A 27,546-nucleotide genomic window follows, 5' to 3' on the forward strand; every position below is an offset into this window, starting at 1 on the left:
TGTATTGCACAAATCATGAAAAAGTTCTGCAAACAAAAAAACACATTTAAAAACTAATTTTGTTAGCAAAATGTGCGTCTTTTTGTAGTAATGGGGCCCACCCCTTTAAGACATTTTGAGTATTGTAAATCTAATCTTCTTTGCTGTGACCAGTAACAGATATAAATGAGTTCCCACGTATATCAAGCAATTACTGTGTGTAAGTTTCTAAATTCTGCTGAAAGCACTTCATCCTCTCCAGGTTTAGGTTTCACATTTTATTTGATCTCTTGATATCCTTACCAAGTAACCTTCTCAGGAGTGTGAACATATTGCGATATGGCAGTATGTAAAGGACTTTCAGTCCCGTTATAGTTATCTTTTTCTACAACGTATTACGTTCACATTACCTGATTTTCTTAAGTAATCCATAAAATGGACTAAACAGTTCACACATTTCTCCTGGGCTTTTCTGCAGGCTCAGTGGACCATCAGGATAAATCAGCAACCCACTATAAGAGAGAAAAAAGACAAATGAGTTACAGGAGACCAAAAGCCTAACATATAGCAAACCACTCCAAATACTACTCTCAAAGCCACTTTTCCAAACCAAAGCACTTATGTGAGTGTCATTATATGAGGTGTGTATATATATATATATAAATAAATAAAACAGAACAACATGTACAGTGTGTGTGTGTCATATGTAGTGGGTTGGTGTGTCTAATAAAAAAATAAAAAAAAAGATTATATATATATATATATATATATATATATATATATATATATATACACATATATATATATATATATATATACACACACACACACACACACACACACTGTGTATGCATATATATGTGCGTGTGATTTATATATATATATATATTTATCGTCTACAGTTTAGATGAGATACATATATATATATATATATATATATATAATCTAAATTGTAGGAGAGAGAGAGAGAGAGAAGAGAAGAGAGAGAAGAGAAGAGAAAAAGAGGAAGAGAAGAGAGAGAAAAAGAGAGAGAGAGAACGAAAGAGAACGAGAGAGAGAGAGAGAACGAGAGAGAACGAGAGAAAAAGAGAACGAGAGAAAGAGAGAGAAAAAGAGAGAAAAATAGAAAGAGAGAGAGAGAGAGAGAGAGAGCGATATGTATATATGTATCCTATAATATAAAAGGCCAAGTGTGCTTGTCCGAAGCTGTCATGCGCAGTAGAGACAGCATGAGGACAAACGCACCTGGTCTTACCTGACATGCTGTGCTGTTTGCGGTGAAAGTGGGCATGGCCGGGCTAGAGCGTGGGCATGGTCGGGGACGTGGTCGGCGCGAGAGAGAGGGGAGAGAAATAGAAAGAGAGGGGGAGAGACAAAAAGAGAGGGGGAGAGACAAAAAGAGAGGGGAAAGTGCAGAAGAGAGGGGGGAGAGAGAGCAATAGAGAGGGATGGAGAGAGAGAGAGCAAAAAAAAATGAGAGAGAGACAGAGCAAAAGAGTGGGGGGAAAGAGAGACAGAGCAAAAGAGAGGGGGGAAAGAGAGAGCGCAAAAAAGAGGGGGAGAGAGCGCAAAAAAGAGGGGGAGAGAGCGCAAAAAAGAGGGGGAGAGAGCGCAAAAGAGAGCACAAAAGAGAGGGGGAGAGAGCGCAAAAGAGGAGGGGGAGAGAGCGCAAAAGAGGAGGGGGAGAGAGCGCAAAAGAGGAGGGGGAGAGAGCGCAAAAGAGGAGGGGGAGAGAGCGCAAAAGAGGAGGGGGAGAGAGCGCAAAAGAGGAGGGGGAGAGAGCGCAAAAGAGGAGGGGGAGAGAGCGCAAAAGAGGAGGGGGAGAGAGCGCAAAAGAGGAGGGGGAGAGAGCGCAAAAGAGGAGGGGGAGAGAGCGCAAAAGAGGAGGGGGAGAGAGCGCAAAAGAGGAGGGGGAGAGAGCGTAAAAGAGGAGGGGGAGAGAGCGCAAAAGAGAGGGGGAGAGAGCGCAAAAGAGGAGGGGGAGAGAGCGCAAAAGAGGAGGGGGAGAGAGCGCAAAAGAGGAGGGGGAGAGAGCGCAAAAGAGAGCACAAAAGAGAGGGGGAGAGCGAAAAAGAGAGGGGGAGAGAGCGCAAAAGAGGAGGGGGAGAGAGCGCAAAAGAGGAGGGGGAGAGAGCGTAAAAGAGGAGGGGGAGAGAGCGCAAAAGAGGAGGGGGAGAGAGCGTAAAAGAGGAGGGGGAGAGAGCGCAAAAGAGGGGGGAGCGAGAGAGCAAAAGAGGGGGGAGCGAGAGAGCAAAAGAGGGGGGAGCGAGAGAGCAAAAGAGGGGGGAGCGAGAGAGCAAAAGAGGAGGGGGAGAGAGCGCAAAAGAGGAGGGGGAGAGAGCGCAAAAGAGGAGGGGGAGAGAGCGCAAAAGAGGAGGGGGAGAGAGCGCAAAAGAGGAGGGGGAGAGAGCTTAAAAGAGGAGGGGGAGAGAGCGCAAAAGAGGAGGGGGAGAGAGCGCAAAAGAGAGGGGGAGAGAGCGCAAAAGAGGAGGGGGAGAGAGCGCAAAAGAGGAGGGGGAGAGAGCGCAAAAGAGGAGGGGGAGAGAGCGCAAAAGAGAGCACAAAAGAGAGGGGGAGAGCGCAAAAGAGAGGGGGAGAGAGCGCAAAAGAGGAGGGGGAGAGAGCGCAAAAGAGGAGGGGGAGAGAGCGTAAAAGAGGAGGGGGAGAGAGCGCAAAAGAGGGGGGAGCGAGAGAGCAAAAGAGGGGGGAGCGAGAGAGCAAAAGAGGGGGGAGAGAAAGAGTGGGGGGGGAAGAGACAGAGCAAAAGAGTGGGGGGAAAGAGAGACAGAGCAAAAGAGAGGGGGAAAGAGAGACAGAGCAAAAGAGAGGGGGGAAAGAGAGACAGAGCAAAAGAGAGGGGGGAAAGAGAGACAGAGCAAAAGAGAGGGGGAAAGAGAGACAGAGCAAAAGAGAGGGGGAGAGAGCGCAAAAGAGGGGGGGAGAGAGGGCGAGGGGGCAAAAGAAAGGGGGGAGAGAGGGCAAAAGAGAGGGGGAGAGAGGGCAAAAGAGAGGGGGAGAGAGGGCAAAAGAGAGGGGGAGAGAGGGCAAAAGAGAGGGGGAGAGAGGGCAAAAGAGAGGGGGAGAGAGGGCAAAAGAGAGGGGGAGAGAGGGCAAAAGAGAGGGGGAGAGAGGGCAAAAGAGAGGGGGAGAGAGGGCAAAATAGAGGGGGAGAGAGGGCAAAATAGAGGGGGAGAACGCGCAAAAGAGAGGGGGAGAACGCGCAAAAGAGAGGGGGAGAACGCGCAAAAGAGAGGGGGAGAGAGCGCAAAAGAGAGGGGGAGAGAGCGCAAAAGAGAGGGGGAGAGAGCGCAAAAGAGGGGGGGGGGAGAGGGCGAGGGGGAGAGAGGGCAAAAGAGAGGGGGAGAGAGGGCAAAAGAGAGGGGGAGAGAGGGCAAAAGAGAGGGGAGAGAGGGCAAATGAGAGGGGGAGAGAGGGCAAATGAGAGGGGGAGAGAGGGCAAATGAGAGGGGGAGAGAGGGCAAATGAGAGGGGGAGAGAGGGCAAATGAGAGGGGGAGAGAGGGCAAAATAGAGGGGGAGAGAGGGCAAAATAGAGGGGGAGAGAGGGCAAAATAGAGGGGGAGAGAGGGCAAAATAGAGGGGGAGAACGCGCAAAAGAGAGGGGGAGAACGCGCAAAAGAGAGGGGGAGAACGCGCAAAAGAGAGGGGGAGAGAGCGAGCAAAAGAGAGGGGGGAGCGAGAGAGCAAAAGAGAGGGGAGAAAGAGCAAAAGAGGGGGAGAGAGAGAGAGCAAAAGAGAGGTGGAGCGGGAGAGCAAAAGAGAGGGGGGCGAGAGAGCAAAAGAGAGGGGGGCGAGAGAGCAAAAGAGAGGGGGGCGAGAGAGCAAAAGAGGGGGGAGAAAGAGCAAAAGAGGGGGGAGAAAGAGCAAAAGAGGGGGGAGAAAGAGAGAGAGCAAAAGAGAGGTGGAGCGGGAGAGCAAAAGAGAGGTGGAGAGCAAAAGAGGTGGAGCGAGAGAGCAAAAGAGAGGTGGAGCGAGAGAGCAAAAGAGAGGTGGAGCGAGAGAGCAAAAGAGAGGTGGAGCGAGAGAGCAAAAGAGAGGTGGAGCGAGAGAGCAAAAGAGAGGTGGAGCGAGAGAGCAAAAGAGAGGTGGAGCGAGAGAGCAAAAGAGAGGTGGAGCGAGAGAGCAAAAGAGAGGTGGAGCGAGAGAGCAAAAGAGAGGTGGAGTGAGAGAGCAAAAGAGAGGTGGAGTGAGAGAGAGCGCAAAAGAGAGGTGGAGTGAGAGAGAGCGCAAAAGAGTGGAGGAGAGCGCAAAAGAGAGGAGGAGAGCGCAAAAGAGAGGGGGAGAGCGCGCAAAAGAGAGGGGGAGAGAGCGCAAAAGAGAGGGGGAGAGAGCGCAAAAGAGAGGGGGAGAGAGCGCAAAAGAGAGGGGGAGAGAGCACAGAAGAGAGGGAGAGAGAGCACAGAAGAGAGGGGGAGAGAGCACAAAAGAGAGGGGGAGAGAGCACAAAAGAGAGGGGGAGAGAGAGCAAGGGGTGGGACCGCTGTACTGCAGAAAATGGACGTGTGAACGGCCTTTAGTACTAGTGTAGGTATATATATATATATATATATATATATTATATATATATATAGTTTAATAGTATAAAAGCAAGACTCACAAAGAATCTTGCAGTGCATGTATAATTAGTGTTTATGTTCAAAAGACATGAAACCCAACATTTTTTTTATCATGATTCAGATAGAGAATACACTTTTTAAACAACTTTTCAATTTATTAAACAGAGTGAGCAAGTGACAAGAGGCATATATGTGCAGCCACCAATCAGCAATTAGCTCCCAGTAGTATATTCCTGATCCTGAGTCTACTTAGCTATGATTTTCAACAAAAGATACCAAGGGAACAAAACAAATTAAACAATAGAAGTAAATTGGAAAGTTGTTTAAAATTAGGTTTTTAAGTCATAAATGTAGCAAGTCAGCAGGGTTCAATGTATGCAACCATCAATACTAGCTTTAAAAGTCACCTGGATTTGACAAGTCTAGAATTTGAATAGCAATTTAGATATTTTTGTTGAATAACTAATTTATACTGTTAAAGTCAGATGCAAATGTTGACTTAAAGGGACAGTTTACTCAAACATTTTCCTTACTTTAATTTGTTCCTAAGGATCCACTTTACCTGCTGGATTGTATTAAAATTGTTTACAAGCACTTCCATTACCCTTATATTGGCATTTGAAATAGTTTATTTAGCCTGTGGTATCCCCACCCATCCTGAAAGTGTTTGGCCTCAAGGCCAAGCTGTGTTAACACAGCCAGTAGAATTACACTCCCAGTGGTTTTAAGAAGAGATAAGGTAATACAATGTTCATTTTCCATTGTTATCTCCAAGTATTGGTGATTGGTTTATGGACAGATATAAGATAAAGAAGCAGGTATATGTACACAATGTGATAAATTAATGAGATCTGATTATACCTACAAGCTCAACCCATTTTATTAGGTTGTGGCTTCAAAACACAAAATCAGCTAATTCATATACACAAATAAGCCTTAAAAAGCAAATCTCATACATTTTATAGTCTGCAAGCTGGTAAAAAAAGTACTTGGAAACACATTAAGGGAAAAACAATTTTATAGTATACTGTCCCTTTAACAACCAGGTTGAATGGTCTGTATCTTGACTTATACTTTTTATTACCAGGCATACAACTAACATTCAGTCACTTATGAATTGCCTCATCTGAGGGGAAATTATCCTTTAATAACAAAATGTTCAGGTACATTTCTTAATGATTAATCAATTTCATGTTCTAGTTATTTGTAGATTGTGACCATATTTGATAGCTTGACACAGAATTTCACAATTGATAATATAAACCATTTTCATAACCTTCCCTTATCCATTGGGATTTTAAAGTATATTTGTTGTCACACTTCTGTTCATTTACAAAACTGTGGTAAGGTACTGGCACCATTATGGTTTATGATGCAGACTATGCATGTCATATTGATGTTCCTCAACAGTACCCACAAATGTTTCCATTTAGTCACCTGATGATAGCCAGCCGTGGGATAGAAATCATGAGCTGTGGTTCACAGTTATCAATCATTTCCTGATTCAGGTATCCTAGCTTCATTGCTCTGTTGTAAAGAGTATAAATATGTCAGTTGAAGGCAGTTAAAGAACAAGCGTTGATGTTCTCTAGGAACTCACCTAGATACAGTCTCACAGAAGAGGACTACAACTTCCTGTTGCTCATAGATCTCCTCAGGTGTCTTCACAGTGACCACCAAAGACGTGTACCTGTCAGATGAAAGTAAATAAACTCAAAATTGAATTATCATGCAATGTTTTATTAATGAAAATGAAACAATTCAATATACATTTCTTGCTTTTGCTATGAAATATCACTGAAAATTGTGATGTTCCTCCAAAATACCCAGGTATAGTGAAATTAGTTTTGATCCTGCAATATACTACACAGTGATTACTTTGATCACAGCACAAGCTCATTTACATCTATTCCTAAATGACTGATTCAAAGGAGACCAGTCACACCAGGCTTTTCATGCAGATTAAGGTTGCAATAAGATTCAGGTAGAGCTCTATCTAAAACCGATTGTGCCCCCAATCGGTAAGTATGAAAATAATGTGCACTATTTGATAATGGAAGTCTCTCTTAAAACTGCATGCTCTAAAAAATTATTATAAAAAGTTTAATTTTGATGTTTGTGTCCCTTTAACGTTTTGGAGAGACTGAATTAGGCTGCAACTGCATCCAAGGAGTGTACTTTTCATTGTGGTGATATGAAATTGTGCAGTTTAGCGCTCTTGAGTTACATATTTTTTCATGTAGTATCCCTGAACTATTCATTTGCAAAATCTTGAAAATAGTGCTAACAAAATGACAGTTTTCAATTTCAAAACATTGTATACAATATGTTTTTATCAACATTAACTTTGTCCTTGTCCTTTTAAAAGGACACTTTTTTTCCCCCCAAGCTGTTATTCAACATCGACCTACACACATATAGATATTATTCTGTTTCTTGTTTGGAATTTAGACGCAAACAGAAATCTGCTGCATATAGAAATACCTCTACATTACTTCATCCACTTAAATACTATGTAAACAAAGAAGGATCTAAGTGCACACTGATAAAGACACAATTGCCAAGTATACTTCTAAAAGTCATCCAGCACACACCTCAACTCAAATTCTGCACAGAGGTTATCGTAGTGTAACAATGCTTGGTGAACATGATCTGGGTATATCCCAGGATCCTCGAGGCTCTGTTCTCGTAACACATGGCGCACGTTTTCCAGACTGCGTAGAAGCTCTTGTGCCAAAGGACGAAGAATCACACCGTCTGCTTCCTCTACTTCAATATATGTGCCGCCTACCATAAGCTAGAGAAGAATATAAAAGTTTTTATTATAAATAAACAAGTACATACATAATAAATACAGTATGTTAACTGTTTATTCCAAATGTCAGCTGTACCTCTGCTGCAAAAAGTAGATGACTGGTCATATTCCCATTTACAATATCATCCGGAAATTTAAGCTGGTAATCTCTGCACCTCCTTTGTTTGTGTACACATTGCTCTAAAATCTTCTCAAGCAGAGCAAGCAACCGTTCCTGCCAAGACAAAAATGTATTATATGAAAGGCATGTGGTGGCAATGTTTTAGTCCACAAACTAAAAATGTATTGATAGGGAAGAATTCTTGAAACTTGTCCCAGACAGTCAAGTGAAACTTTCTCAATTTTTTTTTAAATTTTTTTTAGTGGTGTCAGTTGAGTTTTATAAAGTAGAACTCTTAAAAGGGACAGTCTACTTAAAAATGTTTATTGTTTAAAAAAAAATAGGATAGATTATCCCTTTTTATCCATTCCCCAGTTTTGCATAACCAACAGAGTTATATAAATACACGTTTTACCTTTGTGATTACCTTGTCTCTAAGCCTCTGTAGACATATTGCCCCCTTATCGCATTTCTTTTGTCAGACTTGCATTTTAGCCAGTGCTCGCTCAAAAATAACTCCACGGGACTGAGAATAATGTTGATCTATATTGCACACATGCACTAGCACTGACTAACTGAAACTATCAAAATGCACTGATATAAGAGGTGGCCTTCAACATCTTAGAAAACAGTTTGAGCCTACCCAGGTTTAGATTTCAACAAAGAAAACCAAAGAGAAACCTACTAGAACTGAAGTAAAAGTTAAAAGAAGTGACATGGGTACAATTTAGAAGCAGCCAATGCACACTATTTAAGGTTATCTGAAAAGATTCAGTCATTTTGATTATTCTTATTTATCATAACCAGAATTTACATCTACGTGATGTGTAGCATCACCTGGGTGGTGTGTAACTGAGTGAGTAAGATCAGATAATTCTGGGGATCCTTCCGTAGGTCCATGCACTGCAACTCATGTACAATACTAGTCACCTCCTCATCTATGTAAAAGAATTTTGCAAGTAGACGGGGGTCAGATTTCTGTGGAAACAAATAATAATATAAAAAATGCTGCTGCATACACGATTTACAAGTAATATTAATATTAATATCATTAATAGGAAGGGGTTTTTTTGTTGTTTTTTTTAAACACAAATAAACCTTAAAAAGCAAATCTCATACATTTTATGTTATGTCTATTTCCAATCCTTCTGTAGCATGTGACATCCAGAGCCAATCACAAATGCTTATACGTATATTCTGTGAATTCTAGCACATGCTCACTAGGAGCTGGTGACTCAAAAAGTATAAATATAAAGACTGTGCACATTTTGCTAGTGGAAGTAAATTGGAAAGTTGTTAAAACTATCATGACTCGGGTAGAGCATGCAATTTTATTTATGACTTGAGTCCCTTTAAGGTCAGGAGACCCAGGCAGAAGTTTAGGACATACCATACTTATTTATGTGGGATGTTTTACCCGACAAGAGTTGTAGCGGAGTGAGAAGTTGTTGAACCCGTGTATGTTAAAATGTAGAAAAAAAAGAGGCTGATGGCAGCACTCCAGAGTAAAAAAAGATGTATATTTATTTACATCTACTCCAAACAAAGAACAACGTTTCGGGTGTTATCCCTTAATCATGTTGTATACATCACATACTAGAATTGCACCTTATAAACCTTAAATCCCTCCCCTCAATCACAATTAACACACCTGTGTCAAAAGAATCTCAGGTAAATGCAGAATATACTACCACCTAGTGGTCATATACAATGACCTACAATCTTAACATTAGCCCTCTAGTGGATAAAAACATAATATACATATATTTTATAAAAAAATGTACAGATAAATAGAATAATCAAAGACTCATAGAATATCCAAAATATTGAAATACTTTTGTATAACATTAAATAATGTAATCACTAAGTGATATTGGTTACATACTGGGAATTAAAATAATATTCTCACTAGGGATTAAAAAAACATAATTTATGCTTACCTGATAAATGTATTTCTCTTGTGGTGTATCCAGTCCACAGATCATCCATTTCTTGTGGGATATTCTCCTTCCCAACAGGAAGCTGCAAGAGGACCACCCACAGCAGAGCTGTCTATATAGCTCCTCCTCGCCCTGCCACCTCCAGTCATTCGACCGAATACAAGCAAGAGAAAGGGGAAACCATAGGGTGCAGTGGTGACTGAAGTTTAAAAATAAAATATACCTGCCTTAACATGACATGGCGGGCCGTGGACTGGATACACCACAAGAGAAATAAATTTATCAGGTAAGCATAAATTATGTTTTCTCTTGTAAGGTGTATCCAGTCCACGGATCATCCATTACTTGTGGGATACCAATACCAAAGCTATAGGACACGGATGAAGGGAGGGACAAGGCAGGTACTTAAACGGAAGGTCCACTGCCTGCAAAACCTCTCTCCCAAAAATAGCCTCCGAAGAAGCAAAAGTATCAAATTTATAGAACTTTGAAAAAGTATGAAGCGAAGACCAAGTTGCCGCCTTACAAATCTGTTCAACAGTAGCCTCATTCTTAAAAGCCCATGTGGAAGCTACCGCTCTAGTAGAATGAGCTGTAATCCTTTCAGGAGGCTGCTGGCCAGAAGTCTCATAAGCTAAGCGTATTATACTCCTTAGCCAAAACGAAAGAGAAGTTGCCGAAGCCTTTTGGCCTCTCCTCTGTCCAGAGTAGACAGCAAACAATGCAGATGTTTGACGAAAATCTTTAGTAGCTTGTAAATAAAACTTTAAAGCACGAACCACGTCAAGATTGTGTAATAGACGTTCCTTCTTTGAAGAAGGATTAGGACACAGTGACGGAACAACAATCTCCTGATTGATATTCTTATTAGATACTACCTTAGGAAGAAACCCAGGTTTGGTACGCAAAACTACCTTATCTGCATGGAAGATCAGATAAGGGGAATCACACTGCAAGGCAGATAACTCAGAAACTCTACGAGCCGAGGAGATAGCTACCAAAAACAGAACTTTCCAAGATAAAAGCTTGATATCTATGGAATGCAAGGGTTCAAACGGAACCCCTTGAAAAACTTTAATAACTAAATTTAAACTCCATGGCAGAGCAACAGGTTTAAACACAGGCTTGTTTCTAACTAACTTGGGATCCCTGGACCTGGACCCGTAACAAGGAAGCTTGGCGTTCTGGCGAGACGCCATGAGATCCAGTTCTGGTTTGCCCCAACGTTGAATGAACTGTGCAAACACCTCCGGATGGAGCTCCCACTCCCCCGGATGAAAGGTCTGTTGACTTAGAAAATCCGCCTCCCAGTTCTCTACTCCTGGGATATGGATAGCTGATAGGTGGCAAGAGTGAATCTCTGCCCAACGAATTATCTTTGAAACCTCCAACATCGCTAGGGAACTCCTTGTTCCCCCTTGATGGTTGATGTAAGCTACAGTCGTGATGTTGTCCGACTGAAATCTGATGAACCTCATTGTCGCTAGCTGAGGCCAAGCCTGAAGAGCATTGAATATCGCTCTTAGTTCCAGAATGTTTATCGGGAGGAGAACCTCCTCCTGAGTCCACGATCCCTGACCCTTCAGGGAGTTCCAGACTGCCCCCCAGCCCAGAAGGCTGGCATCTGTAGTTACTATTGTCCAATCTGGCCTGCGAAAGGTCATACCTTTGGACAGATGGACCCGAGAAAGCCACCAGAGAAGAGAATCCCTGGTCTCTTGATCCAGATTTAGTAGAGGGGACAAATCTGTGTAATCCCCATTCCACTGACTGAGCATGCAGAGTTGCAGCGGTCTGAGATGTAGGCGGGCAAACGGAACTATGTCCATTGCCGCTACCATTAAGCCGATTACTTCCATACACTGAGCCACCGAAGGGCGAGAAGTAGAATAAAGAACACGGCAAGAATTTAGAAGTTTTGATAACCTGGCCTTTGTCAGGTAAATCCTCATTTCTACAGAATCTATCAGAGTTCCCAGAAAGGAAACTCTTGTGAGAGGGGATAGAGAACTCTTCTCTTCGTTCACCTTCCACCCATGCGACCTCAGGAATGCCAGAACGATGTCCGTATGAGACTTGGCAATTTGGAAATGTGACGCCTGTATCAGAATGTCGTCTAAGTAAGGGGCTACTGCTATGCCCCGCGGTCTTAGGATCGCCAGAAGTGACCCCAGAACCTTTGTAAAGATTCTTGGAGCTGTAGCTAACCCAAAGGGAAGAGCCACAAACTGGTAATGCCTGTCTAGGAAGGCAAACCTGAGAAACCGATGATGATCTTTGTGTATCAGAATGTGAAGATAAGCATCCTTTAAGTCCACAGTAGTCATGTATTGACCCTCCTGGATCATAGGTAGGATGGTTCGAATAGTCTCCATCTTGAATGATGGGACCCTGAGAAATTTGTTTAGGATCTTGAGATCTAATATTGGTCTGAAGGTTCCCTCTTTTTTGGGAACCACAAATAGATTTTAATAGAAACCTTGACCCTGTTCCTCCTTTGGAACTGGGTGGATCACTCCCATAACTTGGAGATCTTGAACACAATGTAAGAATGCCTCTCTCTTTATCTGGTTTGCAGATAATTGTGAAAGGTGAAACCTCCCTTTTGGAGGGGAAGCTCTGAAGTCCAGAAGATATCCCTGGGACACAATTTCCAACGCCTAGGGATCCTGGACATCTCTTGCCCAAACCTGGGCAAAGAGAGAAAGTCTGCCCCCTACTAGATCCGTTACCGGATCGGGGGCCAATCCTTCATGCTGTCTTAGAGGCAGCAGCAGGTTTCTTGGTCTGCTTACCTTTGTTCCAAGTCTGGTTAGGTCTCCAGACAGGCTTGGACTGGGCAAAATTTCCCTCTTGTTTTGTATTAGAGGAAGTTGATGCCGCACTCGTCTTAAAGTTTCGAAAGGCACGAATTGTTTGGTCCTTAACTTGTTAGACCTATCCTGAGGAAGGGCATGACCTTTTCCTCCAGTAATATCAGAAATGATCTCCTTCAATCCAGGCCCGAATAGGGTCTGCCCCTTGAAGGGAATATTAAGAAGCTTAGACTTTGAAGTAATGTCAGCTGACCATGATTTAAGCCATAGCGCCCTATGCGCCTGAATAGCAAAACCAGAATTCTTAGCTGTTAGTTTAGTTAAATGAACAATGGCATCAGAAACAAATGAATTGGCTAGCTTAAGTGCTCTAAGCTTGTCAAGTATATCATCCAATGGGGTATCTACCTGTAAGGCCTCTTCCAGAGACTCAAACCAGATGGCCACAGCAGTGACCAGGGCAATGCATGCAAGAGGCTGTAGAATAAAACCTTGTTGAATAAACATTTTCTTAAGGTAACCCTCTAACTTTTTATCCATTGGATCTAAGAAAGCACAACTGTCCTCGACAGGGATAGTAGTACGCTTTGCTAGAGTAGAAACTGCTCCCTCCACCTTAGGGACCGTTTGCCATAAGTCCCGTGTGGCAGAATCTATGGGAAACATTTTCTTAAAGACAGGAGGGGGAGAGAACGGAACACCTGGTCTATCCCATTCCTTAGTAATAATCTCTGAAAACCTTTTAGGTATTGGAAAAACATCAGTGTAAACAGGCACTGCATAGTATTTATCCAATCTGCACATTTTCTCTGGCACTATAATGGTGTCACAGTCATTCAGAGTAGCTAAAACCTCCCTGAGCAACACGCGGAGGTGTTCAAGCTTAAATTTAAATGTTGACATATCAGAATCAGGTTGAAGCATCTCCCCTGAGTCAGGAAAATCATCCACAGAAAGAAGCTCTCCTTCCTCAGCTTCTGCATATTGTGAGGGGGTATCAGACATAGCTACTAAAGCGTCAGAGTGCTCTGCATTCCTTCTAACTCCAGAGCTGTCTCGCTTTCCTCGTAACCCAGGTAGTCTGGATAATACCGCTGAAAGGGTATTATCCATGACTGCCGCCATGTCTTGTAAAGTAAACGCCATGGGCGCGCTAGATGTACTTGGCGCCTGTTGAGCGGGAGTCCCTTGAGCAGGAATTAAAGGTTCTGACACGTGAGGCGAGTTAGTCGGCATAACTTCCCCCTTGTCAGTTTCCTCTGGTGATAAATCTTTTAAAGACAGAATATGGTCTTTATAACTTAAAGTGAAATCAGTACATTTGGTACACATTCTAAGAGGGGGTTCCACCATGGCTTCTAAACATAATGAACAAGGAGTTTCCTCTATGTCAGACATGTTTAAACAGACTAGCAAAGAGACCAGCAAGCTTGGAAAACACTTTAATGAAAGTAAACAAGCAAAAAATAAAAACTGCACTGTGCCTTTAAGAAAAATAAAAAAGGTCAGAATTTGAAAAACAGTGATAAAAAGCAGTAAATCAAATGAAATTTTTACAGTGTATATAATAGGCTAACAGAGCATTGCACCCACTTGCAAATGGATGATTAACCCCTTAGTTTCAAAAACTGATCAAAAAAACGAAATAAACGTTTTTTTAACAGTCACAACAAACTGCCACAGCTCTGCTGTGGCCCTACCTTCCCATACAATCGACTTTGGAAAGCACAAAAACCCTTCAGAGAGGTCCTAAGCATTCAGAGAACTCCTTCAGGGAAACTGGATGTCTCAGTCTGCAAAATCGAATGCGCATTTAGGCGCGAAATTAGGCCCCTCCCACTTATGTATTCACAGTGAAAGGCCAAACAAAACTATCCCTAGGCAAAAATTAGCCAGCCATGTGGAAAAAAACTAAGCCCCAATAAAGTTTTATCACCAATATGCATATAAAAAACAGAAGATAAACAAGGGGCGCCAACGTAGTGTTTATCGTTAAAACAACAAATATAAAAGTGATGTGCAAAAAACTACTCACAAGGAAAGTGGCACCTTAAATGAATAAGGTGCGATAAAGCAGGCTGACATTCAAATTCCAGCAGTCAGTACGCTGGAGGTCTCACCCAGAGGACCTGTGGAATCCAGATAGGCGTCTAGAAAGTAGCACCCACGTTTTTTAGGGCCAATGGCCGGACCAGGTGAGCTGCAAGCTGATAGGTGTTCTCCTGCTGCACTCACGCCACCGAGATTTTTCTCCAAAACTGACAGTGTCAGTGTATGAAAGGTTCCGTGGTAAAAGTCCTGTTTCAAAAACAAGTGGATCGTGGAAAAAAGCAAAAATACTGGGTCGTGGTATAAAACAAACAGTATTTATTTTGCAACGCGTTTCTCAGTCTATTCCAGACCGTTTCATCAGGCATAATCATAGTTAACAATAGAGATCTATTTAAACCCACAGTGACCCGGAATTGAAACAAAAGGTCAACTCTATTAACAATGTTGCAATTGCAAAAACATTTAACTTTTGATACATTGTATAAATTGGTTTGAACAATTGTGACCGCACAGATAACACTTAAATAAAAAGTATATAAAAAAATCCTATTCGCAATTACCAAATATATCTGGAAGAAAAAAAATATATCATAGTAAACTGGACATATATTAACATGTGTGTATATGTATATCTCATTTCCTGGTTGGATTCGAACCCAGGACCTAATGTGTGCTAAGCAATGGATAAATCAAAAGGCTACCTTTATGTCTTGTTTAAATTTCTTGCGAAAAGGATTAGTATTGATACAAAATATATAAATTGATCTACATGTCTCACAATGTCTAGAACAGAGCTTTCCAAACTTTTCATGTTGGCGACACACTTTTTAGACCTACATCATTTTGCGACACAGTAATTCAGTTGTACTAACAAACTGGAGGTTAAACTAAGTTGTTTTAAGAGATACTGACACATACATAAATGATATAATAACAAAATGTATTTACAAGTAACAGTAAGTATGTGCAAGAATTAAAAAAAGTTTAATAACACCAATAGCTACTTACTATTTTAATGGGATGTATATGAGGTTGATGGGATGAACACAATTTCTTAATATTTAGTGGAATATTAGATAAAGACACTCGCATTTTATCATCAAGCATTTTTAAGCTTCCACTTCCTATCCATATATCAAGAGCAGGAGCAGCAATGCACTACTGGGAGCTATCTGCAAAAAACCCCCACTGACTTCTGACTTCAGCTCAGCGTTTAAGCTGCCGCCCTCAGAGCTCGGTGAGTCCGATTGACTACCGTGCTGCAAACTCACTGCTATCCCAATTACTGACTACACATGCAGTCACGAGCCAATTAAGGAGACTACACGTGAAGTCAGGAGCCAATGTGCCGCCAATGGGAATAGTTTCAGTTCCCACTGGGCTGCGCCAATAGGTTAAGATGATCTGTGTCCCCCTAGGTATCAATCACGTGTCAACCATGTGATATGCGTAGCAGGCAGGCGGAAAGTCAGAAAACAAAAAAAAAATTGTTTTAAAAATTTGTGCTGAAGCAGGGACACACCTACACACTGCTGCCGACACACTAGTGTGTCCCGACACACAGTTTGGAAAGCACTGGTCTAGAAGATAATCTTATTTGGTCTTTTTAATAAATGACTCTAATTTTTAAAAACAAAACTAAAAGGAATTTTCTTATAAATATAAAACTAAAAAAGAAATGTTCGTGACAAATGCTTACTATAAATAAGTGACATATAAAAATTGTAAAAAATGATAAAAAATATATGTGTATATATATATTTTATGGCTCCACTGGACTCGAACTTGGGACCTTCTGTATGTTATCGTTAAGGACTGAAATGATGTAACTCAGCTGCTTATTTATTAGAATAGCTAAGCCTCTTTTGGTCTTATCATAGGGGGTGTACACTACCTCCCCCACCCACTTACTTTTAAGTTTTATGGCCTCCTTGGGCCGAAGGTGGGTCTCCTGTATAAAAACTAAATCAGGTTTTTGTTTCCCAAGGTGTCTAATCAACAGTTTCCTTTTAATCGGAGATGAGATCCCTCCAATGTTCCAAGAGAGAAAGTTAAGATTAACCATTTAAGTTATTGCTAAGGGGGACAAAAAACAGAAGAGAAAAAAAAAAAAAAAAAAGGGGAAAGAAAAGAAAACCAAAACTTATATAAAAAAAAAACCTTCCTCTCTCCCCCCAGCCCCACGACCACTCCACTCTCCTATTATCTATCTCTTTCTTACTCCAACGGGAAAGAGAACAGGGCAGAAGGATAAAAATCCAAAAATTCATCTTATTGATCTCATGTTTATTCAAACAATACATTCCCCTGTCCAGTCAATTTTATACTATCCCTAGGCTCTGACAGTATAATTTAATTTGTTCAACTTTTGTAAAAGTATGTGTTTCTCCATCCTTATCTACTACAATCTTTGCTGGGTATACAAGTCTTGCTCTCAGATGGGGCCATTTCCCTACGTTTATTTTGAGTCTCATATGAGAAGTCCTGAAACAGTAATAATTTATTGGACCCCACCATGATATTATCATTTTTGTGATACAATCTAAGTATGTGGAACTTGTCCTGAAAATTTAGGAATTTAATAATTACTACCCTAGGTTTAATAGGGCCATCCAGATTCCTTCTGGGCGCTCCTATTCTGTGGGCTCTCTCTATGGGTAACCTTACATTATCAACAGTGCTCCCTACCAGCTTAGGAAGCTGGATAGATGCAAAATGTATCAAGTCATGGTATTCTGCCGTTTCTGGTAGGCCAACAACCCTCAGGTTGTTGCGCCTAGACCTGTCTTCAAGTTCCTCAATTTTGGATTGTATGAGGTTAAGTTTACTATCATGCGAATTAATCATCTGATCTTGTGCTACTGATCTATCTTCCATATCCAACACTCTGGTTTCTAACTCGTTCATCAGTGATGTAAATTGTTTAATTTAATTTGTAGCTGCGGCCACTTCTTGTCTTAGAGACTCAAATTGTGGCATAATTAATTCTGAAATTTGCTGTAGCAGGGACGGATTATCTATAGAACTTAAGCTTGTTTCGTTTTGTAGATGTATTTCTGTACTACTTTCATTAGGCTTAAGTTTTTTTCTCCTTCGATTTAGGCGGCATGTTAGGTGAAAGTGTTTTGGAGTGTGAAATATATCTTTCCATATAGGTGAATGAATCTATCAAACAGAGGGACCAATTCTCAAATTTGGCCTTATTATAGTAATGTCTTGCCAGTTTAGGTTTTTGTGTCCTCTCTACCTTATAAGTGTATATCGTGGTGTCAACAACAGGTGCCATGCGACCGTGACCCAAAAGAAAAAAAATAGAGAAAAAAGAACAAACACTTAAGTTCCCTTTCCTGCTGGTTAAAAACAAAACCAGCCAGACAACAATAGTGACATTATGTGCAAAACTTGCCTACATACACTCCAACCTCTTAATTGGTAGTAAAGATCAACAGTAACTATTTATCATTATGAACTTTCTGGTTACAGTAGTACTTTTGTGTAAGAATTATAAGAAAAACAAAAAAAACACAGAAGAGAGGATATAGTGAAGGTGAAAAAAAAACCAGTGTATCAGCCGCTTTTAAGACCTTATTACAATTTCCAATGCTAATTTTGTAATTTGCCACAGTATCAAGAAACAAACATTTTTAGACCGCAGTCTGCTATGTACTTATGGAGAAGGAGAAAGAACAAAAGAAAAAAAAAGAAGAAAAAAAAAAGACCAGATCCTTGATATATATAAAACTTAACCAGTTAACTATTTCTTGTCTGTAAAGACAAGTACACTTAAGAAACCCTTATGTACCCACAGCAAAACTGGAGCAGACTTGTTATGAGAAGTGTTACATAGCAGAATATGACCACTCTTTTATGTTTATATTTAGAGTATAAAACCCTAGGTAGACTCTGTTGAGGTAGTTCTCTATTGCAATAGGCAATTCACATTCAGCTTATAAAGTTCTGGCGTTTAGAGTCCACCCTAATGCAGTCTTTATTCTAGAACTTTAAAGTCACTGGATAGTTTTAATAGCTCAGGCCTTATTTTCAGATGATATGTCCTTCCTGCAGCCAGCTACAAGCTATTTCCAGGGGAACTTTGCCTGCTAGAGGTCACACTTTCCTACCACCTCACCCCTCCTCGCGTCTTAAAGCAATGGTCCTCTTGCTGTTACTTTAGAGAGTCCTGTACAATATCGCTTGATTTTTAGGTTTGTGCCAGTAAGATATTCGCAGATTGGGCTACTAGCTTACTCGTTTAACCAGTTATCAGCTTTTAAGCCCTTTGTTTAATCCACACCCTCAGCCCTCAGCTCTTGCCCGCTTAGAGTCCAGTTAACCAGTTATACTATGGAAAGCATTTGGGCGATCTATGAGGGAGTTTTAACCTGTAGCTTTCTAGCAAATAATGGCAGACAGTCTTCCCCTTTATCCCCGGCCAATTTAGCTTGTATTCCCAGCTTAATGTCCAGCTCTACTTTCCAGGGAGACCTAGCTTAGGTGTCGTTAAAGTTTTGGAGCATTTAAAACAGTAAAGAGGAAACAGACAAAAAAAAATGAGCCTTGCCCGTAGTACCTGCTTCTTCCGGTACTCCTTCTGAATGGAAACACAGTACCTCGTTAATGTAAGCCGGTCTCCAACAGCCAGATCCTATTTGGTGCAGCCGGGGCCTTTGTACTGCCGTTTAGTGGAGGGGGGGTCATCCAGGAGCGCTGTGTATAAAGGCCACCGAACTCAGACACCTCTGCGACTGCAGCCTTATCCTCAGCCTGCTCCTTCACCTTCGCTCCCCTGTCGCCACCAGACAAATCAACACCGGACCAGGTGCTATCCTGTGATTTTTAGTAAGTGGGAAACTTGTCGGTCTTGGGCACCTCCAGGCGCGCAGCACAAATCTGTAAAGTCGGATCCACCGACTCCGCTCCACCTCCAAACACTGCCACTACAGATGTCACCAAACAGGTAATCAGGGAGGTTATCCTTCTTGTGCTGTAACAGAACGCCCCTTGGCGTCACGACTCTGCAGCGGAGTCTATCTGCCACCCGGCAGCCGGGCTCTGCTAGTATATATCCGGGCCAGTGTGTGTCTACCGGCCAAGGAATAACGCAGGTAGGTTAGATCTCTAGAGCCCAAAATCCCTGAGCTCGGTGCTAGCGTCCCACGTTGCTGCTAGCTCCTCCCTTTCTGGCCGCCTGCTCGCTCTGGGACTTTCTGTATGTTAAGCGAGTATGAAATTGATAAGGCTATCTTGAAGACCTAATTTTATGTTATATATTGGAGCAGAAATATGTTAGGAATAATGTTATTAATAATATGTATATATATATATATATATATATATATATATATATATATATATATATATATATATTTGGGACTCCACTGGACTCGAACTTGGGACCTTCTGTATGTTAGGCCAACATGAAATTGGTAAGGCTATCTTGAAAGTTTATGTTATATATTGGGGCAAAAATATATTAGGAGTTATGTTATTAATTGTTTCCAATCATATACAACAACCAAATAGACTAAAAAGTGTATCCAGAATGTATATAAACAATTGTAGGTGTATGTGTTGATGAATAATCAAACATTCAAAAAAATGAAATGTGCAAAATGGTGTATCGTAAAAAATAATATAAATCAGGTATGTAATATAATATGAAACTATATAGGTGCTTGGAATATTAGGTTTAGAACCGGATAGACAAGTGCATACATATACACAACTATGTGGACATGCTCGTCATGGGCATATACACATAAATATAAGTGTATGGAAATATAACATATTCTATATGTGTCTAAATTGCATTAATGCAATATATTATTGAAGACTGACAAAGAAGAGAAAAAGAAATAAGAAAGATATAATGTAGTGGTATCGACGTATGGTAGTGTTTGTTAATGTATATCAAAAAATATAAGAAAATATGATGTACTAGACCCTAAAAGCTAAATCTCATGTTAGATACAAATGTAACCTGTATAAAAGTAATAATTTATGTGAAGGCTGCCAAATCTACATTGGCATTTAAGCCTAATGGATACAAGGTTTTGAGTTTATGTATCCAATATGTTTCTAATTGCCTGAGTTTAATCAGACGATCATAATCTGTGGAAGGTGGTACATGATCAATAGGGATAATTTTATAGATATCTGAATAATTGTTTATATACATTCTGGATACTTTTTAGTCTATTTGGTTGTTGTATATGATTGGAAACAATTAATAACATAATTCCTAATATATTTTTGCCCCAATATATAACATAAACTTTCAAGATAGCCTTACCAATTTCATGTTGGCCTAACATACAGAAGGTCCCAAGTTCGAGTCCAGTGGAGTCCCAAATATATATATATATATATATACACATATTATTAATAACAGAATTCCTAACATATTTCTGCTCCAATATATAACATAAAAATAGGTCTTCAAGATAGCCTTATCAATTTCATGCTCGCTTAACATACAGAAGGTCCCAAGTTCGAGTCCTGTGGAGCCATAAAATATATATATATATACACATATATTTTTTATCATTTTTTACAATTTTTATATGTCACTTATTTATAGTAAGCATTTGTCACGAACATTTCTTTTTTAGTTTTATATTTATAAGAAAATTCCTTTTAGTTTTGTTTTTAAAAATTAGAGTCATTTATTAAAAAGACCAAATAAGATTATCTTCTAGACATTGTGAGACATGTAGATCAATTTATATATTTTGTATCAATACTAATCCTTTTCGCAAGAAATTTAAACAAGACATAAAGGTAGCCTTTTGATTTATCCATTGCATAGCACACATTAGGTCCTGGGTTCGAATCCAACCAGGAGATGAGATATACATATACACACGTTAATATATGTCCAGTTTACTATGATATATATTTTTTTTTTCCAGATATATTTGGTAATTGCGAATAGGATTTTTTTATATACTTTTTATTTAAGTGTTATCTGTGCGGTCACAATTGTTCAAACCAATTTATACAATGTATCAAAAGTTAAATGTTTTTGCAATTGCAACATTGTTAATAGAGTTGACCTTTTGTTTCAATTCCGGGTCACTGTGGGTTTAAATAGATCTCTATTGTTAACTATGATTATGCCTGATGAAACGGTCTGGAATAGACTGAGAAACGAGTTGCAAAATAAATACTGTTTGTTTTATACCACGACCCAGTATTTTTGCTTTTTTCCACGATCCACTTGTTTTTGAAACAGGACTTTTACCACGGAACCTTTCATACACTGACACTGTCAGTTTTGGAGAAAAATCTCGGTGGCGTGAGTGCAGCAGGAGAACACCTATCAGCTTGCAGCTCACCTGGTCCGGCCATTGGCCCTAAAAAACGTGGGTGCTACTTTCTAGACGCCTATCTGGATTCCACAGGTCCTCTGGGTGAGACCTCCAGCGTACTGACTGCTGGAATTTGAATGTCAGCCTGCTTTATCGCACCTTATTCATTTAAGGTGCCACTTTCCTTGTGAGTAGTTTTTTGCACATCACTTTTATATTTGTTGTTTTAACGATTCACACTATGTTGGCGCCCCTTGTTTATCTTCCATTCTAGACACCCTGACCCATCGCACCGCGGGACACAAGAGGAGCACACCAAACAGCTGAACACATCACCGTTCACATATTAGGATTGGACACTTATTTTTTACATCACAGCATTTTTTGGGACATTGATAAGTACTTTTTTTTATATATTTTACTCATCGCCACAAATATCATTGTTTATCTGTGATATCTGATTATTTCAATGTATCACTAATATTATACACAAATTGTCCTGAGCACATGTTTTACTCACAATTTATTTTTGTCATTATTATTAATTTTTCACACATACCAAACACTGTGCTGTTTATATTTATTTATGCATACGGGTACAAACCCAATCAAAGTGTTAGGCCTCACTTTGATAACCTGTGTTCCAAGCGCATCCTCTTAGGTTTTTCCTCCTCAGGAATTTCTTTTTATAGCATATAAAAAACGTTTAAGCACTTCCAGCAAACTTTTTATATGTCAGAAATGTGAAAAATAAGAGTATTACCTCTAACAGCAAGCATTATACTAGTTGTTGTTAAATCACTGTAATCAGGCTTACCTCAGATAAATCCGGTATTAACAGCATTTTCTAGCATTTACATTTCTCTAGAAAAATTTAAACTGCACATACCTCATAGCAGGAAACCCTGCACGCCATTCCCCAGCTGAAGTTACCTCTCTCTTCAGTTATGTGTGAGAACGGCAATGGATCTTAGTTACAACCTGCTAAGATCATTAAAGACCACAGGCAGACTCTTCTTCTTTTTTCTGCCTGAGGCTAAAATAGTACAACTCCGGTACCATTTGAAAATAACAAACTTTTGATTGAAGATAAACTAAATAAAAACACCACATCTCTAGCTACCTTTCTTGTCGAGAGCTGCAAGAGAATGACTGGAGGTGGCAGGGAGAGGAGGAGCTATATAGACAGCTCTGCTGTGGGTGGTCCTCTTGCAGCTTCCTGTTGGGAAGGAGAATATCCCACAAGTAATGGATGATCCGTGGACTGGATACACCTTACAAGAGAAAAAACCTAATAAATCAAAATCCTTATTCATGCCCAATATATGTTTTTATCCACTAGAGGGCTAATGTTAAGATTGTAGGTCATTGTATATTATCACTAGGTGGTATAATAACACCAAGCACTATACAAAGACACAGAAGTGACACTGGCTCATGGGTATAGCCAGAGGAGGGCTGGTTATCAGTATAATAACACCAAGCAATAGTGGTGTCCTTCACTAAGGTCTGTACTTTGACTCATTATCAGGGATAGGCACAGACAAAGCTGTGGCGGACATTTTCCAGAGTATTCTCCTACTTTTTTTAAATCACTAGCACCTAGATAATACAGGTTACTGTATTTAAAGTGAATGTAAATTTTGATGCTAAAGTGCCCGGTTTTTAAAACTTCTATTAAAAACAGGGGCACTTTAATTCATAAAAATTTTCATTTCACTCCTGTTGTGAAAAAAAACTTACCTTTTAATCTTCACAGCAGCTCCAGCTTCCTCCACCTGTTTCAAAGCCTCTTCCTGGGTCTAAAATGAGGCATCGGCTTCCTCCAATCACAGCAGTGAATCAGACACTGAATCCCCCGGGGGGGAAGCTGTGATTGGAGAATGACCTATCAATCATTTCTGACATCAGAAATGGCTTGTGAGACCGGAGAAAGCTGGAGCTGCTGTGAAGTTTAAAAGGTAAGTTTTTTGTCACAACAGGAGTGAAATGTAATTTTTTATGAATTAAAGTGCCCCTGTTTTTAATCAAAGTTTTAAAAACCGGGCACTTTAGCATCAAAATTTACATTCACTTTAAGGGACATTGAGCACTGAATAAATAATAGATAGTATAGTTTCCAAAGCAAAAGGTTAGCCTGATAATGTGTAGATATATTTTTCAAAGTATATTAATGGTTTAAATAGTTTTAGTTTCTATAAAGTAATGTGAGCCACCATGCTGTAACTTAGATTTTCCTCTTTATTTCCTCTGCTGAGGATGCAAAAGAGTTGCTAAAGTGTCTATCTCACATGGTTTAAAGTCTGTTTAAAGGGACACTCGGGTTAAATTAAATTTTCATGATTCAGATAAAGCATGTAATTTTAAACAACTTTCCAATTTACTTCCATTAAAAAAAATGTGCACAGTCTTTTATATTTACAATTTTTGAGTCACCAGATCCTACTGAGCATGTGCAAGAATTCACAGACTATACGTATATGCATTTGTGATTGGCTGATTGCTATGATATGGTACAAGGGGAGTGGAAATATACATAACTTTGAAATTTGTTATAAAAAATCTACTACTCATTTGAAGTTCAGACTAAGTGCTATTGCATTGTCTTATTATCTTGCATTTGTTGATTATGCAAATCTAATGTGTTGACTGGTCCTTTAACATGGCAATATTACACACAAAAATATATTTTCCAATAATAATAAATTTTGCTTACATGTAAACAAATCATTCCTGAAACAGTAAAAAGGTTTATCATATGAACATCAACAGTACATAAAAAGGTGCATAAAAGGTTTGTTACAACAATATGGAACATCTTCTTGCGATTGTATAAAATCTACCTGATTCCCTTTTTTTCTAGGTGCAATTTAATACTGTAAAAAATATTATTGCAATTTAATTGATTTTATTCTATTTTACTTGGTGAAATTTGGATTGTTTTATTTAACATGCACGCATTCTTGGTTTGTTTGCTTTAAAAAGCAGAAAAGCACATATTTACCCAAAATTGGATTTTTGTGTTGCATGCCATCACTCATGGCACTTACTGAAGACAGAGTATTGTCCCGCTCTCACACTAACCTAACCCAGGAGAGGAGGAGGGGACAGTATCATCGGGAGCATAACAGGAAGTGGTTGTGAGCAGCAGGGATGAGCACTGACAGGAATGCTGTAGGTGTAGTGGTGAAATTCTAGGGCCCGGTTGCGGAGTAAGCTCCTGTGTCGTTGACCCACTCTAGCCTGTGCTGAGGGGACACATGGGTGCGCTTTCTGACAGCATTTCTGATCGTGCTCCTCAAAAGGTGGGGCCCGGTCGCAACTGCGACTACTGAAGTTACAACCCTGATAGCAAATATTAGCCTGAGAATAAATGTATACAAGTAGTTTTTTTTAAAATTACAAGGTTTTTTTTAAATTGAAAAAAATAAGGGTAACATTCTAATGTCCATAAAAGATAAAACAGTGTGCGCCAGTATATGGTTTCTTTTTCTTATAAGGCCAATTAGGGACAACTATAAAATGGCTTACTTGAGTGTGCAACCAGTGACTGTGTGTGTTATAGCTGCATCTCTTCCACTTTTAACAGGAATTTGGGAAGCCCACAATAATCAGAATTACAAAATAAATAATGAAAGTATATTGCAAAGTTGTTTTAATACATACAATTAAACATTTTATTTTAAAAAATGGACAGTAAAGTCATAATTAGACTTTCATGATTTAGACAGAGCATACAATGTTAAAAAACTTTTCTATTTAATTTGCTTCCTTCTTTTGTTAGCCTTTGCTAAAAATGTTTATCTAGGTAAGCTCAGGAGCAGCAAAGAACCTAGGTTCTAGTTGCTGATTGGTGGCTGTATATATATATATATATATATATATATATATATATATATATATATATATATATATATATATATATATATACACACATACATATACACACACACACACACACACATATATACATACACCGATTGTCATTGGCTCATCCATGTGTTCAGTTAGAAACCAGTAGTAGCGCATTGTTACTCCTTTAAGAAATGATACCAAGAGAATGAAACAAATTTGATAATAGAAGTAAACTGGAAAGTTGTTTAAAATTGTATGTTCTACATAAATTATGAAAGAAATTTTTTGGGTTTCATGTCCCTTTAATATCTCCAAGTGTTTAATGTCCCTTTAGCTCATAAATAAGGTCCTGTTCAGTAGCTACCGGTGAGTCAATCAGGAGCAGCAGTCGCACAACCCTTCCACAGCTCTGAGTGTATATTCCATTAATCATCCATTTTCTAAAAGATATATTCTTGAAGCTACCTTCCATTAAGACAATGACCCCTTGTTTTGGTGTTATCAGATGAAAAATGTGTCATACACCGCTGCCAGGTATTCTGTTTTATATTCTCGTATGTATCTTTAGAGGATCAATAAACTAAAATGCATGCTCAACCAAGCATTAACTGCTTTGATGAGCATTACGAGCCCTTTTTGTCATGCAAGGGGATCGCAGATCAAATGCCAATTTCGAGGATCCCCTCACTACAGGCCGGGGATTGTTGGTGTCCTAGTGGGCAACACTCCCAGGCGATGACACAAAGGGGGCAGAACCAGGAAGCTTAGTGTAGCTGCAAGAGAGCTAGATGGGGAAAGTTCTTCAAACACCTCAATCTCAGCTCCCTTAGCAGCTACAAACCTATAAGACCCCTCATTTGAAAGAGAATTATAGAGGGGTGGCCGGGTACATACGGGTGCAAATTATAGTTTGCCATGAGAGTTTTACAGTGTGCAGAAAATGATTGATGGCTATGTACTCCATGTAGACTGTTTAAATTTGTATATACGTTAAAGCAGAGCTTTCCAAACTTTTCATGTTGGTGACACACTTTTTAGACCTACATCATTTTGTGACACAGTAATTCAGTTGTACTTGCAAACAGGAGGTTAAACTATTTTGTTTTAAGAGATACAGACACATACATAAATTATATAACAAAATGTATTTACAAGTAACAGTATGTATGTGCAATAATTAATAACACCAATAGCTACTTACTATTTTAATGGGCTGTATGAGGTTGATGGGATGAACACAGTTTCTGAATATTTGGTGGAACATTAGATAAAGACACTCACATTACATCATCAAGCATTTTTAAGCTTCTATTTCCTTTCCATATATCAAGAGCAGGAGCAGCAATGCACTACTGGGAGCTAGCTGCAAAAAAACAACCCTTTGACTTCTGACTTCAGCTCAGCGTTTAAGCTGCCATCCTTAGAGCTCTGCGAGTCCTACTGACTACTGCCCACGCTGCAAACACACTGCTGTCCCACTCACTGACTACATGTGCAGTCACGAGCCGATTGAGAAAACTACACGTGCAGTCAGGAGCCAATGTGCCACCAAAGGGAATAGTTTCAGTTCCCACTGAGCTGCGCCAATAGGTTAAGATGATCTGTGACCCACTAGGTATCAGTCACGTGTCAACCACGTGATATGCGTAGCAGGCAAGCGGAAAGTCAGAAACCAAAAAAAAAGTTTAATTCCAAACAATTTATGTTGAGGCAGGGACACACCTACACACTGCTGCCGACACACTAATGTGTCACGGCACTCAGTTTGGAAAGCACTGCGTTAAAGGCCTAGGATTCAGTATACATGTATCAGTGAACATTAACCATCAGCTGTTCAATCCCTTAAAGGGACAGTATACACTCATTTTCATATAACTGCATGTAATAGACACTACTATAAAGAATAAGATGCACAGATACCGATATATAAATCCAGTATAAAATGGTTTAAAATCCTACTTAGAAGCTTTCAGTTTAGCTCTGTTGAAAAGGCAGTTGGAAAGCCCACTGCAAGTGCGAAATAAGACACTCCCCCCACTCCCCCTTCTTTTGCATATGAAAAGACCCTTTACACAGACAGGAGAAAGCTGGAGTAGGTAGCTG

The 27,546-nt window shown here is 40.0% G+C and overlaps 1 protein-coding gene across 1 annotated transcript in view; it reads right to left on the bottom strand.

Annotated features, from left to right (window-relative positions):
- The window catches only part of LOC128662974 (lateral signaling target protein 2 homolog), a 194,277-nt gene that overhangs the window by 119,177 nt on the left and 47,554 nt on the right, over positions 1-27,546 (bottom strand). Inside the window, exons 2-7 of the mRNA XM_053717061.1 lie at positions 8,308-8,448; positions 7,447-7,584; positions 7,150-7,352; positions 6,156-6,245; positions 5,993-6,082; positions 390-491 (exon numbers count right to left, since the gene is read on the bottom strand). Coding sequence (XP_053573036.1) covers positions 390-491; positions 5,993-6,082; positions 6,156-6,245; positions 7,150-7,352; positions 7,447-7,584; positions 8,308-8,448 — 764 coding nt within the window. The remainder of the gene's footprint in view (positions 1-389; positions 492-5,992; positions 6,083-6,155; positions 6,246-7,149; positions 7,353-7,446; positions 7,585-8,307; positions 8,449-27,546) is intronic.

The sequence above is a fragment of the Bombina bombina genome, chromosome 6 (genome assembly GCF_027579735.1).
Source record: "Bombina bombina isolate aBomBom1 chromosome 6, aBomBom1.pri, whole genome shotgun sequence".
NCBI lineage: Eukaryota > Metazoa > Chordata > Amphibia > Anura > Bombinatoridae > Bombina > Bombina bombina.